This window comes from Maniola jurtina, chromosome 8 (genome assembly GCF_905333055.1).
Source record: "Maniola jurtina chromosome 8, ilManJurt1.1, whole genome shotgun sequence".
Lineage (NCBI taxonomy): Eukaryota > Metazoa > Arthropoda > Insecta > Lepidoptera > Nymphalidae > Maniola > Maniola jurtina.
Window position 1 is genome coordinate 3871700 of NC_060036.1, and position 16666 is coordinate 3888365.

At 39.7% G+C, this 16666-nt stretch overlaps 3 protein-coding genes and 1 long non-coding RNA gene across 6 annotated transcripts in view; 2 read left to right on the forward strand and 2 right to left on the reverse strand.

Moving 5' to 3' along the window:
* On the forward strand, nucleotides 1-2067 carry LOC123867497. The gene is made up of 3 exons (XM_045909546.1): nucleotides 1-191; nucleotides 1223-1315; nucleotides 1707-2067. The coding sequence occupies exons 1-3, from the start codon at nucleotides 109-111 to the stop codon at nucleotides 1963-1965; spliced, it is 435 nt and encodes a 144-aa protein (XP_045765502.1). The 5' UTR covers nucleotides 1-108; the 3' UTR covers nucleotides 1966-2067.
* The window catches only part of LOC123867503, a 23154-nt gene continuing 8385 nt past the window's right edge, over nucleotides 1898-16666 (reverse strand). The window contains exon 3 of the long non-coding RNA XR_006796431.1: nucleotides 1898-1974. This is a non-coding gene — a long non-coding RNA (uncharacterized LOC123867503). The remainder of the gene's footprint in view (nucleotides 1975-16666) is intronic.
* On the forward strand, nucleotides 3538-8043 carry LOC123867486 (juvenile hormone esterase-like). Of its 3 annotated transcripts, none has more exons than XM_045909530.1 (5): nucleotides 3538-3851; nucleotides 4296-4403; nucleotides 4805-4979; nucleotides 5265-6568; nucleotides 7566-8043. In XM_045909530.1, the coding sequence occupies exons 3-5, from the start codon at nucleotides 4830-4832 to the stop codon at nucleotides 7777-7779; spliced, it is 1668 nt and encodes a 555-aa protein (XP_045765486.1). In that variant the 5' UTR covers nucleotides 3538-3851; nucleotides 4296-4403; nucleotides 4805-4829; the 3' UTR covers nucleotides 7780-8043. The 3 variants fall into 3 exon arrangements, with proteins under 3 accessions (XP_045765486.1, XP_045765488.1, XP_045765487.1); XM_045909532.1 differs by having other exon boundaries at nucleotides 3552-3851; nucleotides 4296-4395; nucleotides 4801-4979; XM_045909531.1 differs by having other exon boundaries at nucleotides 3552-3669.
* The window catches only part of LOC123867487 (importin subunit alpha-7), a 9714-nt gene continuing 3866 nt past the window's right edge, over nucleotides 10819-16666 (reverse strand). Inside the window, exons 4-11 of the mRNA XM_045909534.1 lie at nucleotides 16268-16491; nucleotides 15802-15911; nucleotides 14491-14644; nucleotides 14184-14388; nucleotides 13800-13927; nucleotides 13029-13195; nucleotides 11846-12048; nucleotides 10819-11110 (exon numbers count right to left, since the gene is read on the reverse strand). Of these exons, the coding sequence (XP_045765490.1) occupies nucleotides 11867-12048; nucleotides 13029-13195; nucleotides 13800-13927; nucleotides 14184-14388; nucleotides 14491-14644; nucleotides 15802-15911; nucleotides 16268-16491 (1170 nt within the window). The 3' untranslated portion in view covers nucleotides 10819-11110; nucleotides 11846-11866. The remainder of the gene's footprint in view (nucleotides 11111-11845; nucleotides 12049-13028; nucleotides 13196-13799; nucleotides 13928-14183; nucleotides 14389-14490; nucleotides 14645-15801; nucleotides 15912-16267; nucleotides 16492-16666) is intronic.

A 16666-nucleotide genomic window follows, 5' to 3' on the forward strand; every position in this document is an offset into this window, starting at 1 on the left:
GTTTGTTTATTTTATTGACTTTCATAATAGAATTTGGCAATATTTATAGCTCCATAAAAAAACATATGAAGCGGAAACCTGCCTTGGTATTTTTCTACAGCAAAAACTATGCGCATTTCAAAACGGCTGTGTGTTGTTACGAGTGTGTTACTTGTACTGTGTTACTGCGTGTGTCAGGATCAAAATCAAAGGTTAGCAGGGTAACGCCAACAAAGTAGAGATACAAAATGTTCCTACGTTATTACCAAATTCACAGTGTATTCCTAAGAGGAAGTCTGTGGTATTCCTACTATGTACCTACTACGGACTACTATGTACCTACTACGGACATTTTATTTCATGAGATATTGTTAATCAATGGCTAATTGACCTGGCAGGGAGGGGGTGTTGTCCGCGCATCCCTCTGAGTGTCCTGAGCAGAGGGCGCAGTAGACGCACTCATGGGGCACAACCCCAGGAGCGGAGGGTGTGGCTTTGGGTGGTTGGTGATGAGTGTTTCATCACCCATCCAATCACTGGCTGTCCCACCGGATTCTTGCCGGAGTCTAATTTGGTGACAGGCGAGAGAGATGTTGAGGATGGGGAATGCGGAAAGTAATTGCCCTCCCCGCGAACCTTAGCCCTCGGGAGGACCTGCGGATGATCGACACGGGGCGGTCCGTCGTTCGCAGTGTGGTCTTCGGGTTGGTTGGAGTGCTGTGGTTCCGGCACGCCTTTAACGGTGTTTGGGGGCACGTAGTGTCCCTTATGCTCCGTCGTCAGCGGTGAGATGGAACTTCGTGAGGCTTTTAGTCGTTAGGAGTCCGACATAACCACTGTGCTCCCCCGTGGTCGGTGCGGCAGTATCCATGACGGATTTTCCTGACGAAAAAAAGGCAAGGTAAGGCAAGGTAAAAGGCAAGGTAAGGTAAGGTAAAGGTAAGGTGTAGATTATTTTGACGATTCGAAATCACTTGTAAAAGTTTACTTGAATAAAAATGATTTGAATTTGAATTTGAATTTGTAAAAAATACTAGTACCAGCGTAAAAATACGCAGTTTAAAGAATTTAGAACAAGTTTGATATCACATTAGTAATTGTGGCCTTGGTTGAATCGCATAGATTTATCATAGGTAGTTAAGTAGTAGCTAGGTAATCTAAGTTGAAATCAGAAACGTACCTACTTCTAAGATAATTTTGAACAATTAATTAATTATTACTTAATTTTTTTTTCTCACAACAGAGTCGCCGCTGCCCTGAAAATAGCTATGCCTGTGTATGGAAACTACAAACAGTTGTTCACATTATGCCTAAAAACATCAATGTCTAATCAAAGGTGAAAAATTACCTACCTAATTAGTTATTTTTTACAGATATAAAAATACAGGAGCTTAAAAATTGCAATAAAAAATTAGGCCATCAGTTCAAAACCTACCTAAAATATTTTTAAAGGGCATCTGTGTCATGATATTATGGATCCTGCAATAATTGTTGCAATTCTTCAGTGACAGAGAAAAAAACTCCACATAAAATCACTAGTGATCAGTGCAATCGTTCCATATCATAGAGATATCCTTCATCCAAGCTATTACACTAGTCTTGTGGGCTTGCTGAATGCAAAGCGGTTTCCATGCAACCTTGTCATTAAGAAATTCGTCAATTGTATATAGTTTGTTGTTTTTAATAGTTATTCAAATATGAATTTTGTTTTGACTATGATTTTCCAGATTCCTGGTAGACAACCTCCACAGTTACATCAATGCTTTTTCCAAGACGACAGTGGGTTACGCACCCCAGTTTACTGGCAATCGAAAATTCTTTGCGAATATGATCAACACGGCTGCCTTCAAGAATACATTGGAAAAGGACGTTGCGACAATACAAAGGAATTTTGTAGAGAAAATGAAATTTTGTGATTCTTCCGTTATGGACACAGAAAATTTAAGGCAGTATTACGATCGGGAGGTGGACCAGACTAAATTATAAATATAATTACTGTGTACTTATATTTTAATACGTATCTATACCTACTTATGAATAAATGAACCTCCGCCAATAAACTGCTGTGGCTGAAATTCTAAAGTTCCAGTTCCGCTTTTCTTTTTACGTGTACGTGGTTTATTGTTTGTACGTTTGTAAACTGCTGTTACCTTTCTAAACTTTTAGCAGTTAGTTTTAATTATTATCTAGGTAGATATGAATGAACTTTAAAACCCGAATAAGGGTTTAAGCTCTCTAAAATCAATGGGCCTAGGTATACCTACCTACAATTCACCCAGATGACCTTTAGGTATAGCCGGGCATATGTGCTAAATAGGGCTGAGTACACCACTTTTTACCTTTTATACAAAGGGTCCAGACTCCAGAGTCCCAACGACAGTCGTCGTAGCTTTAAATAGAATGCAGGTCGACAGTACAGTTTATTTAAGCATAATTTTTTGTAAATGTTGGTTTTGAAAGAACAAATGAGTTGATTTAGTAGCTGAACTTTACGCGAACTGAACGCGAAATACGCTCAAAACATGCTTAGAGTTACCATTAAAACTATAATAGGCATGTATCTACCTAAGCAATTTTATTAGTCAAATGAAGAGGGACCTTGACTTAGTTGCGACAGTCGATCGCGTTTGGGTAGTCAACGTTGACTGAAATCGGTAACTGGGTGGTGACCGTTTTCGGAACTGTTGTTTGGCCTTTGCGTTTCCTCTGCCCTTTCTCGGACAGCACACCAAGCCGTTAGTCAGTTATTATCAATAACATCAGCTGAATCTGCTAGTCTGTCTATACCCGACTCCGGTCCGATCTCTCGTTCTTATTTGTTAGTCGAAGTAGAATAGCGATAAGTTGGTATTTGCTTCAAGTAAGTATTACAAGTGAACTCGCTATTACTTCTATTATTCTATTTCATGATGGCATCCTAAAAACCCCCACTACTACACTACTATATCAATGTTACCCGTTTTTACTTAATGTCAAATTGCTGTCAGAGAGATTACTCTATGGTCAGAGTCAACTGCCATTGATACCACTACCTAGAGCCAGAGCCGTCTGCCCATAGATTATCTACTATATTCGTCTGCCGTAAACATGGCCGTAAACGTAAAGTCAGTTGAAAATAAATATAGACTAAAAATAACTGGATTTGACCCGTGTACCAGAAATAAGGAAGAAAAAGACTGGACTTGGACTTCGTCTGTGATGGCGTTTGCTGGCGCGCGTGCTGTGCTTGTTTGGAGTGTTTTTTTTTGTTAAGAGTGTTTTTGTGTTAGTTGGTGTTTTTTGGTAGTGGAACTGACTGGGAAGCGCTCTAAAGGGGCGCCGCGCGTAAGTCGGCGGGCGCCGGTGCAGACAGAGTCCATACTTGTATAAATTCAATAACTTGAAAATATCACAAACTTGACATTGGCTAATCAGAGTAAAGCCAGATTTAAAGAAAAGAAAAAAAAGACTGGACTTCGCTGTGTTGGTGTTAGCTGGCGGGCGTGCTCTGGCCTCTGCCTTTTTGGAGTGTTTTTTTTTGTACACAGTACACACCATAGAGTAGGATTATATTGTACACACCTACCTATCAAACAAAATAAAACGGCTGATCAAATATTTTCCAACAATAATTTTATTGTTATCACTATTATTTTTGTTAATATCGTTGGCGAAGGGATAAGCAGCTGTTGCTTCGTTTACTGTTTCTTGGTTTATAATAATCTACACAACTCATTATTCCGCTTGATACCTTACTGATAATGAAACGACCTTGATTGGAAGCCGCTTTTACCCTTTTATTTAGTGTTTACACTGTAGTATCAAGTGTGATAATAATTTATTTATTTAGATCTAGACCAGACCCAGGAAGTAGAAAGAAGATTATTATTAAGGTATGTAGGTACCTAATGTTAGAAGTCTTACTATTATAATATTATATTACTATTTTGTTATCTTTAAAGCTGTCATGTCTTTTATCAAGAAATCAGTCAATTTAAGAGTTACAATAATCAAGCTCCATATTATTAATCCTTGTGAAATTATTATAACACTAATGTAATGACAAATGACTGTTAATCTTATCATTAGGGGTCAGCTCTTCTAATGTTAAAGAAAAATGTGATTTTGGTTGTAAAGAACTGTAATGATAAGGTCTCCCTTTGTTTTTAAGTGTATCCTGTATTTTTATTCTTTGTAATAGTATTCAGGAATAAAGATGTTTTAATAAATACATAGGCTAATATAAAATAATGATTGTGATAGTCACAATCATTATTTCTTATAATAATATATAATATTTATTATATATATCATATATATATAAATAACTTCGCAAGGTTCTCAAGAAGTTAAGTAGAAGATTGAAGTCAAAATATTTAACACCAGATCCATCAATGAACATGAATGTCCTATGGAGTCCAATTGACCTATGATACCAACCTCATGTGAGTATAAATAGAAAATTGTTTTCTATCTACAGTAGACTATGATTTACGTGTTGACATACTATAAAATAAAATATACATCAAGTCCTTACTCTCTTGTGACTGTTTAATCAACACCCAGCCCAGACCCTAGGTCAAGAAAGCTGTTTTGCAAAGAGGTTCCTTTTATGATGTAAAGAAAGCCAGATTTTTCAAAATACACACTGGCGCATGATAGCAGAATAAAGTGGTTTATAATTTCAGCAAGTGAAACTGTGAGCAGTCGCTAGTCGCATACTTTATTTGTCATATTTAAACCACAAAGCTGTTAGATGGTGTTTACTCATTAGCTTTTTGATTTAAAATAGATATCTGAAGCAGAACCAGCTAGCCAGTATAATAAAATATATTCTTTTTTTCAGCTCAGAATAGGCACTTAGGGATAAAATGGATGACTTACCTGATGATTCCAAATCCATTGTAGAAATAAGCGAAGGCCTCATATGTGGGTATATAGACAAACAAAATGAGGGTACCTTTCATAAATTTAAGAATATTCCTTACGCAAAGCCCCCACTTGGGAATCTTCGATTTATGGTAAGCAAGTTTTACTAAAATATAAGATCATACAATATAATTTTGTGCCCTTTTATTAAAATGGAAATAAAAGTACCTATTAGTAATCATATTATCTGAATTAATATGAGTTTGTACAAACTACTGTAACTACAATTATTGTAATTACTACTTCTGTGAATTGTAACTACTACTCTGTTGCACATTCAGTATAACAAGTTTAGTACCATAAGCGTTCCAAATATACAATACTTACTTAAAAATTTTCAACCATGATAATATTTAATATTTATGAAATTTATTTAGCCTCCAATTCCTCCAAAACCCTGGGCAAATGTATGCGATTGCACAGCTGATGCACCTCCCCCTCTATGTATGGATGTGGGGAATACAATTATTGGATCTGAAGACTGCCTCTACATTGAAGTACACACACCAAATCTAAAGCCTGATAAATTAATGCCTGTCATGTTTTGGATCGGGAGCTACAATTATTTATTTTATATTGATCATCTCTGTGATCCAACTCTCATTATAAACCAAGACATTGTTTTTGTTCGATGTGGCTCCAGACTGGGACCATTTGGCTTTTTATCAATCAACGACATCTCAGCACCTGGAAATGTTGGTTTAAAAGATATAGTCATGGCTCTCAAATGGGTTCAAAGGAATATAACAATATTTGGAGGAGATCCTGCGAATGTTACGCTTTTCGGGAGTGGTACAGGCGGTTCCACGGTGCATTTCATGATGCTGTCCCCCATGGCCACGGGGCTGTTTCACAAGGCTGTTATGCAAAGTTCCTCCGCACTTAACAGGTGGGCCCTGGCGAAAAATCCATCGCAAGCGGTTTTAGAATTGGCTAAGGAACTAAGTATAAATAAAACCAATAAGTACGATATAGTCGAGGAATTAAGATTGATACCAGCGTTCGAGATAATGAAAGCGTACGTACGATTATCTGTGTGCGCATACGAATGCGACGAAGGCGACACGTTTGATGCAATGTTCAAGCCCTGCGTCGAGGAAGAGTTCGAGGGCCAGCCGGTATTTCTCAACAAGAGTCCTGCTGTGCTCATTAAAGCAGGAAATTTTAATAAAGTGCCAATTATAATCGGTAGCAATAATATCGAAGCTTCCGTATTGCAATATATGAAGGAGGATTTTTATGCCGATTTCGAAAAGTTCAATAAAGACGTATCGCTACTCGTCCCAAAGTCACTCGCGTTGGACGAGTGTTTCTCGAAAAAAATTGGGAAGCAACTGTTGAATTTTTATTTTAGAGGTACAGAAACCCTTAACGAGCACACGCGGACCCAATATTTGCAATTGTTGAGTGACTATTACTTCCTATACTACGTTAACAAGACAGTTACATTTCATAGTCAATATGCTCCAGACCACCCTGTCTATTACTACATCGTGAATTACGCCGGCGAATGGAGTGTTCCCAAACTACTCGACTTCTTCAATTCGATCGGACACTCTGCGGAAGTGTCGTTCCTATTCCGTATAAAGCCACCAGATTTGCCACACTGTAAAGGAAGTCGCGATTCTGTAACCACCAGAAATCGAGTCATCAAAATGTGGACAAACTTTGCTAAATATGGGTAAAAACATTGTGTAATAATAATATTTAGGTAGATTAGAAAACGACCTGTTGCTAATTATTTTGCGATAAACTGACTACCAGACAAAGCTGTACCATAGTAAACTAGACGATGCCCACGCCTTCGTCCGCGTGGATCTAGGTAAAAATCCTGTGGAACTGTTTAATTCCCTGGGATAAAATGCCCTTTCCCGGGATACGAGATAACTCTGTACCTTTTGCCAGAATCGTTTAACCGGATGGGACGAGAAATCTAGCGGAGAGAGATAGACACACTAACGCATTTATAATTTTAGTATTGACTAGATGATGCCCGCAGCTTCACTCGCGTGTATTTAGGTTTTTTAAAATCCCGTGGGAACTTTTGATTTTCCAGGACAAAAGTAGCCTATCCGTAATAGCCCGTCCCCGTCATGCTATGTATTTCTGTACCACGTAAAAACATTCAAAAGGATGATCCTTTAAAAATCCCGTGGGATCACCAGGATTTAGGAATGCAATTCCTTACAGCGTCAGGGTTGAGGACTTGGGTCCTTAAGGTCAACAACAGTCTTTACTTGGTACTAGATAGTGGGTTTATGTATTTATAAATCCCGTGGGAGTAGCCTATCCGCAATAGCCCGTCTCCCCGGGATGCAAGGTATATATGTACTGTGTACCCCGTAAAAATATTTAAACGGATGATCTTTTCAAAATCTCGCGGGACCACCTAGATTTAGGAATGCAATTCCTTACAGAATCAAGGTTGAGTTGGGTGCTCGAGGTCAACGACGAAGTCTTTAGTTGGTATCTAAGGTGCCTCCAATATCAATTTATAGCCAACAGTTTCTAAATCCCATCAGCTTTGGTGGTCAGGTCCCCTGGAGCATCAGGATTGAAGAGTTATAATCCAAATTATTTAAAGATATAGTCAATAAACAAGCTTTTTTAACTTCTTTGCATTGTAATTTGGATTATGAATTGTTTTTCTCAAGTCATGAAGTTTTAATTTCTTCCAGAAACCCAACGCCAGACGAAAATGATCCACTGCTACAAATAACATGGGACCCTATACACGACGAAAAAACATTAAATTACCTAAGCATAGGTTCAGAACTTACTAAAGGAAGAAATCCCTTCTATGAGAGAATGATGTTTTGGGAAAAATTACACGAAGAACATTTATTCCTTAGAACTTTAGTGTATTTCAACGATATAGGAGTGCAATGGTAGATTAAGCTAGACCAAAATTAACTACAGGAGTTAATATCAAAATTTTGACAAACTGATAAAATATACGGGTAAAAATATAGCTACAATTCAAATGCTCTTTATACGGTATATTTTTTTGGCACAATACTTTATATATTGCACTAGCTGATCCGCCCGGCTTGGCTCGGGTGAAATTAGATATAATAACTACGTTTATATATATTTGCCATTTAATATAAATGCGAAAGTGTGTTTGTTTGTTTCTCCTATAATCACGCCACAACGGAGGAATGGATCGACGTGATTTTTTGCATAGATATACGAGTAGTTTAAGACCTAGAGAATGGTATAGGCTACTTTTTATCCCGGATAACAAAGTTCCTGCGTGATTTTAAAAACTAAATCGACGCGACAAAGTTGCGAGAACCAGCTAGTATGCAATACGTAGTCTATATAATTTCTTGATGAGCTTTATACTGATGAAACAATTATAAAAATCGGTTAAGTAGTTTCGGAGTTTATGTATTACAAACAAATCTTTCCTCTTTATAATATTAAGTATAGATCAATTTTATACTTCTGTGCGATTTTATTAATTATTATTCAGCTGAGACTTATACATGCTAAACTTGTATGTATAAGTTTTAAAGCTATGTAAACAACATACATAATTGTATATGCTTTATGTTCGACGCGTATTATACCAAAGACCACCAGCTGTAGGTGCTTTAATTAGTGACCGCTTTTAGAGTGATGACCGAAATTTTTCGAAAAGGGGACGCGATGATTATAATAAGAAAGAAGAGGCTAATGTGGAAATATCTCGCTATCTGCGTCGCACACTCGCACACTCGAAGTGGTTGTGACATCACATATCACATAATATGTATAGTGTCGGGCTTCCATCGTTCATAGAGCTTTTAGTATTTAAACCTTTAAATTTAAAAAAAACTGGTCAAGTGCGAGTTGGACTCGCATACGAAGGGTTCCGTACCATTGTACAAGATATTTTAATACTTTTATGCGCAACACAGCAAGTTAACGACAACAGCGCCATCTATTAAATTATTTTTTTCGTGAACACATTAAAGAATTTTTTTCTGATGTATCACAAATTTTGTTTTCGGATTTATTCCTTTATTTGTACTATAAGACCCACCTACCTACCAAATTTCGTGATTCTAGGTCAACAGGAAGTACCCTATAGGTTTTCTTGACAGACACGACGGTTGGACGGACAGACAGATAAAGTGATCCAATAAGGGTTCCGTATTTCCTTTAGAACTTTCCCTTTGTGTGCGAGTCCGATTCGCACTTGACCGGTTTTTAACCATCATATACGATCAAGTTTGCAGCGGACTTGGAGCGGTGTTCAATCACATGATAGCCAACGCCATACACCGTATGCAAGTTTAAGGGTGAGATCCATAAACCGCACTCAGACTTTGCTTAGACTTAACAGGGCTCTCTCCGTCACTCGTTTCTGCTCGTTTCATACAATCGTAGTTCCAATTTCATTTGAATATTAAGCAACCAAAGTCCATGAAATTTTGCAGACATATTCTAGAAACTAATATCTGTGTCTGTGGTGTTTTAGATTTTTCTAAAAATATGTAGTTTTAAAATTACAGGGCTTAAAGATTTGTATGAAAATTTTTAAGACCGCGTAACTTTGAAACCGAATATTCTAACAGAAATCTGGAAAACCACAGACATAGATATTAGTTTCTAGAATATGTCTGCAAAATTTCATGGACATTGGTTGCTTAATATTCAAATGAAATTGGAACTACGATTGTATGAAACGACTGACGGAGAGAGCCCTCTTAAGCCAGAGTTAAAACGAGACAGATGTATATCTCTCACATAAATCTGTCTCGTTTTAACTCAATCTTAAGTCTGAGTAAAGTCAAAGTGCGCTTTATAAATCTCACCCTAATAGACGCCCGCGCCGCTTCAAGTCCGCTGCAAACTCAAGATCAAATGTAAACTTATCGTGTATGGCCAGCGATACACAGTAAAACAATGAGCGGGACCAAGTGACTATCAATAGGCACACTCAATTTTAAATTACATTAAGTACTTTATATTTTAATGTTGCTGTTAATGTTTAAATAGTTTTAATAGTAATTCAATTGTTGCCATTTTATTGTTAAGATTTTGTATTTTGAATCAATAAAGAAGTTATAAAGTAAGGATGATTATATTTCATTCTTAATCATAAAGTCGTGAGTTCATAATATAAACCTGTCAGACTTATGGCCAACGGTAAACTCCGAAAGAAACAGGTAATAAATAGGGAGAGAGAGCCCGCAAGGGCCAGACCTTCATTATTTTATAAAAGCTGAAAGCGTCTCTGCGTATTCTCTCACACCAGGAGAAAAGATTAAGGTTTAAGGATGTCTGGTAGGTTGCCACGATACTAAATCTCTGTCAATGCATGACGTGATTTCTAATAGGTACTATTCTGAAGAAAATATAAAATATAATACACTATACTTTGAAGTAAGATTTTTTACACCTTTGTTAACTGTTATCTCCTAAAGCCACCATGATCCAAACTTCATAGTAGCTGATCGTTCCTTCTGGTGTTGGGGACAATACGCAGAGAAACTCGGCTTTATAAAATAACGAAGGTCTGGCTCTCGCGGGCTTGTTCATTCCTTGGCTTGTTGTTTCACATGTTCCCTCCAGAAAAGCTTATCTGCAGGGAACATGTGAAAAGGATAGCACCTATCAATTTGTGGATTGTGTACAATAGAATACTCATCATATTTTAAAAAAGTGAAAGAGTATAGAGGCGTAGTGAGGGCATCTCATACCTCCCTTACACGCGCTCAATTAACCACGATGGCGTCACGCCTAGTGTCGCCTTTGCTGTCATTTTGCAGCAGCTATAATCACCAGTTTCAAAAGCTTTCTGCCTGGCTTAGTCAATTCTATTATAAATATTATGGATGTAACCAATCAAAAAATCAAGGCAAATATCAATAGAATGAATCACGATTATTGGCTTTCGATTGTTTGTCTGGGTTTCAAAGCGAAAAAAAAACGCAAAAATGTGTTGGTAGCAATATTTAATTCGAATATATATAACGAATTAAAACTATTTATCACAAAAACATGAATCGTTTGTTTTAAACAGACATGAATGTCAAAATATGAAAACTATGTTGACGCCGTTCGTTATCTATAACAGCAGCGAGCGAAAAAATAAGGCAAGGTTATTTTTCGTGTATAATTTGCGGTATAAATTAATATAATCATCTAAACTACATAATAAGTGAAAATATATTTACTCTTGGAGTTCGTAGTTCACCTTGTGAAATACTGCTACTGTCGAGACCCAAATCTAGAACAATTTTTTTTTTCATTATTAAAAAGTTTCTAGGCGGGTAAGACTTACGGCCGATACACATTCTGCCAAGTATTAAATTGTGGTTTCACTCAATCTGTTTAAAACCATAATGCTAATTATTCTGTTCCGCACGAAACATCGTGAAAGGATATTTGTAGACATTGCGTATTTTTATAACTTTCTCCTTAGCTCCTTGATTTCCCGGGATAAAAAGTAGCCTATGTCCGTCCCTGGGATGCAAGCTAGAGCAAGTCTTCGACATGGCAAAAACAACTTGGCCCAAAGTGTCAGTAGTCTTTAAAATCGTCGTTTGAGCATGATGGTGAACTCAGCTGTAAAAGACATGTTGCTTTCTGCCCAAAACCTCTGCTATGATCGACAAGTTTAGCTTGCGCGTCAATAACAAGCTTATGAAGCATGCCACCGCCTCTTTGGTTCGTGAGTGGCTCATATTAGCCATAAAAATCGATGATCTCGAACAACTTTGCGAACGTGCTCGTGGAACTCTGTGTATGCGGAGTGCGATACTCACTGTACAGAGGTCACTCGTTGCTCACAAGTTGTAACCCGCGGGGTGAGCTGGGCCCGAAGGTGAACCCTGCGGTGATAGACACGTCGGGCACGCGCACCCATCCTCGCTCTACGACTCGCAGTAGTTCTAGAATCTAGATGATCTCGAGTTCTCGTGCTCATGGGTGGCACTCTGTGTATGCGGAGTGCGATACTCACTGCACAGCGGGCGCTCGTCGCTCAGAAGTTGTACCCCGTGGGCTCGGAGCTGGGCCCGAAGGTGAACTCTGCGGTGGAAGACACGTCGGGCAACACGCGCCCGTCCTCGCTCTCCGACCCGAAGTAGTTCTCGATGATCTCGAACGACTTCTGGTAGATGTCGAGGTTCTCGTGCGACTGGAGGAACTCTATTTTGTCTACGCCTGGAAAAAGTAATTAATTATTAAGCAATGTAAAATCCGCACTGGCCAATGTAGTGAATGACTATGGCCCCTTCTGAGGAGACCCATACCGCTAGTGTGCTGACAATGGGTTGAGCTGATGAATGTAAAATCCAGAAATGAGAAGATCCACATAGAACCCAGAATAACGATCTATCCAGAGTAGCTCGTGCCTCGCAGTACCGACAAGTTATGGCGGTCTCCACATACAAAACTACTCAAACTAATATGAAAGATGCCATAGACTTGATTCAGGTGAACCCAGGTGAATCAAGAATACTATTTTGTAGAATTAACTCGCCTAATGCAGCTACGTGAATCAATTATACTGAGTAGTAGATTTGAATATCCTTCATGCAAAGGTGAGCTTCAACAGCCATTAGTGTACCGGGAGCAAGTAATTTAAAACATTATAACTAGCTGTAGCCACAAGGTCTTCAATCTTTTGACATACAAAGTCAATCGCGCTAACGAAACTTTCCTTGTAAAGCACCATATTATTATACAAGTTCCAAGATACAACAGTCGGACCAGCTGGATCGCCATATATAGCAACAGTCTGAAGGAAGATCGTGTTACGGTCAGCGCACATCACCCGCTCCCGTACAAAGTGTAAATGGTGCAAAGGTAACTTGAATGGCGCCCTCGGGTCAGCCTACTGATTCGCTAACTCAGTATCTAACACTGAATGATAGCCACCAAGCTCATATGACATTTACTTTTAATCCACTTTGTGGTTATAATGCTAATTATTTTGATATCACTCAGTGAAGTAGCAATGTAGAAGCAAGCAATGTCAAACGAGCTCGGTGGCTATCATTCAGTGGTTACACACTGAGTTAGCGAATCATGCCGCAGAAAGCACAATGTCGGTAGGCCTAGTAGCGCCACTTGCATATGCACGGTCATAGTGAATAGGTCACAAGAAAAGGTATGCCGCCCTGTTGCACGAGGTGACTTACCAAAGCACTCTTCAAGTAGCACAGCGTACGGGTTGTCGCGCTGGTCTGCGTGCTGTCCCGCTTTCAGTATGTTGTCCAGTCCGTTGAGCGCCACTTGCACTGTCTTCGTGTCGGTCAGAGTGAGCAGGTCGCAGAGAGGCGGAATGCAGCCCTGTTGTACAAGGTAACTGAAAACAAACATCACACTTAATATTATAAAGGCGAAAGTTTGTGTGTATGTGTGTAGGTATGTTTATTACTCGTTCACGCAAAAACTATAGGACGGATTTGGCTGAAATTTGGAATGGAGATAGATAATATCCTGGATTCGCACATAGGCTACTTTTTATCCCGGAAAATCAAAGAGTTCCCACGGGATTTCGAAAAACCTAAATCCACGCGGGCGAAATCGTGGGCATCGACTAGTAACACAATACAGTTCTCGCCACAGTCATTATCATCAACCTATTAAACAGACTTCATACACATAATTATTATTATGTCTCTTGTAGGAATTTCACACATGGCACAGTTTTGCGCCGCCTGAATCCAGCGGTCTCGTTGATGTCTTCTGTCCACCTAGTGTATCGAACTATGTGCCTTGCCCATTGCCTACCTGTGAAATTTGCCTGTGAAACTAATCATAATGACGTCGACTTTTCCAATCATAATGAAATCTTAGGTGTCGATTTAAATTGCTTAATAAATTCAAATTCAGACAGACAGACAGACGTCTAAGTGCGGAAAAGAAACCCAGGAAGAAAGAAGAAGAATCATACAATACACATTTACCTAATTTGTTGATGCGTCCCTCCACTTGTCGCATTGGTTATCGCCCAGGCGGCCTCTTTCCTGGTTTTGAATTCGGCGTTTCTTAAAATATCTATCAGCGTGGGGAATATGTTCGCGTCTATGACTGCCTGCAAAAAAAAATAATAATAATGTATTACAATATAATAATTATAATCAATAATAGAACAAAAATCTTGAATATGATGGAGACCTTTTATTCCCCCGTGGAACTTAATGCAGCAGTTCTGATATACCTTATACCTTATGTCTATTATAATAGTATTATTATGGATTAACAAAAATTTTTGCTCCTTTTTGGGGTTCCATGCCCCAAGGGTGCCAATGGGACTGTTCCGGTGCGGAAACTCGTGTATCGTGCCGCACCTGTATCTGCGCCGCGTTGCCGGCGGTGATGTTGGACAGAGTCCAGCACGCCTCCTTGCGCAGCGCTTCGGTGGCGGAGCGCAGCAGCGCGTGCAGGCTGGGCAGCGGGTTGCAGTTGAGCACGGCCTGCGTCTGCGCGTCGTTGCCTGTCACGATGTTGCCCACCGCGCGCAGCGCCGCCGACACCACTGTGTATTTGTTGTGCCTACACACATTTATTGTACTAAACAAATGAACATCCTGCGACTATATAATGATATCAACATGTGATGCAGTCTATGAGTCCATACACATCGATGATACTCACATAAGCAGCTCGACCAGACGCCTGCAGACGCCCGCGTCGATGACGGCCTGGATCTTCTCGTTGGGGCCGTCGGACAGGTAGGACAGCGCCCAGCACGCGTCGCTCAGCACATCCGCGTCCATGTGGTGCAGAAGCCTCGCCAGCACGGGGATGCCTGCCACACCGGGAACTTGTACAGAGACCCTTCGCACACCGGAGACGGCAACTAACGGGCGTTACCAACTGCGAGGCGACTGCTGTTCTCACACACGGCACAACTCTTAACTTTAATCATTTCAATCAAAGCTAGGGACACCGTTACCCGGCCACACGACCATGTCAATTTATATTACATTTTATTATTGATTTTTTTTATTATTGACAGTAATTTAGTTGCGTAAGTAACGAGGTTATACTCAAATTAGTCCTTGCCGGCGATATAAACCTCCAGTTGTTTTAATAGAAGCGGGCTTAGCTGGATGGATATACAAATGGTGGAAACAAATTATTGGACGCGGCTAACCCCCTTATAGGTATTTGGATAGTAAAATACAGACTGAACTGTGCAAACTATTGGGCCTTAGCCGCGGACGTAACCTTGAGCGTTCGGACGTCCGACAGTATTTTAAATGTCGCTAGCCGCGTCAAAAACGACTGCACACCTACGAGTCCTAGTCGTCAGCCGCGACTTACGGATACGTCCGTTTGTTGTTTCCCATACCCTTCAATTGATCTGAAAGCAACAAATTGTTGGAATGCCAAATCACTTGCCTTTGCTGGTAGGGTGTTAACTAGCCAGGTCAAAGCCTCCCAACAGACCAAACTTTAAGCCAATTTAGAGATTGTAAGTTTTTTAATTGATCCTACCTGCCGGGCGATTCAGAACACTCGATTCGGTAAGTTATTGTTCGATAAGATGTAATTTTCAATGAAAAATTATAATATATCATAAATATCTTATCGAACGATAACTTACAGAATCGAATGTTCTGAATCGCCCGGCTGGTATCCATTCCTCATCTTTTCACCTATACCACATACTTTGTGAGTGATATTTTAAGTAAGTCTGTTTTTAGTTTTAGAACTTATATGTACTTACTAAAATAATGCCCACGATTTCGTTTGCATCGACTACACATATTTCAAACTCCCCCCCTTTTTACCCCCTTAGGGGTTGAATTTTCAAAAGTCTTTTCTTAGCAGATGTCTACATCATAATAGCTATCTGCATGTCAAATTTCAACCCAATTCATCCAGTGGTTTGAGGAATGCGTTGATAGATCAGTCAGTTAGTAATTTTTTTGTTTTATACATTATATTTAAATTAAATACCTGGTGCAACAGCTTCAAAGTTCGTGGGGGGATTTTTTCCTCTGCAGAGATTTGACAGTGTCCATACTGCATTTTTCGTCATAGATAATCTTGAATACTTATTTAGAATACTGAAACAAAGAAAACTTGTTTAGAATTCTGAAACACAAAGTAGACATTAGAAAAATACGCAAGCAAAAACATAATTATTGAGAAGAACTGTCTGTGAGCGTAAAAATTAATGCCGTGCTCGAAGGGAGATCTTTTATTGTTGCCGTCGAGTCTACATCACATGCTCCTGTACACTCAAAGGTCGTAAGTCGTTTAGCAGCTTAGTGATCATATTCGCGTGGCACGGTTATGCACATGCGTTAAGTGCACAGGGTTTGATAAAAAGGTCATAAGTGCGACAAGTTTTTGCTGCAATAGTTTCGCGGAATTGCTACTCCAATTCTACGAGCGTACATCAAAGTGCAAATTCACTCACTCCAGCAGGGGCGGCAGTAGCCCCGCAGCTAGCACCGCGTCCCTGCAGCGCGGCGAGTCCCCGGCCACGTTGCCCAGTGCCCACACCGCCTGCTCGCGCACGTCGTCGCCCGCGCCCGCGCCCGCCAGCGCCACCAGCACGGGCACCGCTCCGCACTCCACCACGACGCGCGTTTGCTCCGACGACCCTGACGCTATGTTCGTTAGCGCCCATGCCGCTTCGAACTGCAATCGAGAACACTAATGTATAAATAAATAACACGCTGAGTTGAAAACAATGCAGCTTTATGAGCAACTCCTTATTTTATGGTAACAATGTTATTATTAGTGTTCGCCATCTCCTCTCAATGACACAGGCAAAACAAACGTGCCAAACAAATCAAAAAGAATTCATAACGTT

Coding starts and splice junctions, on each gene's coding strand:
- LOC123867497 (XM_045909546.1), top strand. CDS start 109: ATGCGCATTTCAAAACGGCTGTGTGTTGTTACGAGTGTGTTACTTGTA. Junction 192..1,222: donor TGTCAGGATCAAAATCAAAG/GTTAGCAGGGTA, acceptor TTCTCACAACAG/AGTCGCCGCTGCCCTGAAAA. Junction 1,316..1,706: donor ACATCAATGTCTAATCAAAG/GTGAAAAATTAC, acceptor ATGATTTTCCAG/ATTCCTGGTAGACAACCTCC.
- LOC123867486 (XM_045909530.1), top strand. CDS start 4,830: ATGGATGACTTACCTGATGATTCCAAATCCATTGTAGAAATAAGCGAA. Junction 4,980..5,264: donor TTGGGAATCTTCGATTTATG/GTAAGCAAGTTT, acceptor AAATTTATTTAG/CCTCCAATTCCTCCAAAACC. Junction 6,569..7,565: donor ACAAACTTTGCTAAATATGG/GTAAAAACATTG, acceptor AATTTCTTCCAG/AAACCCAACGCCAGACGAAA.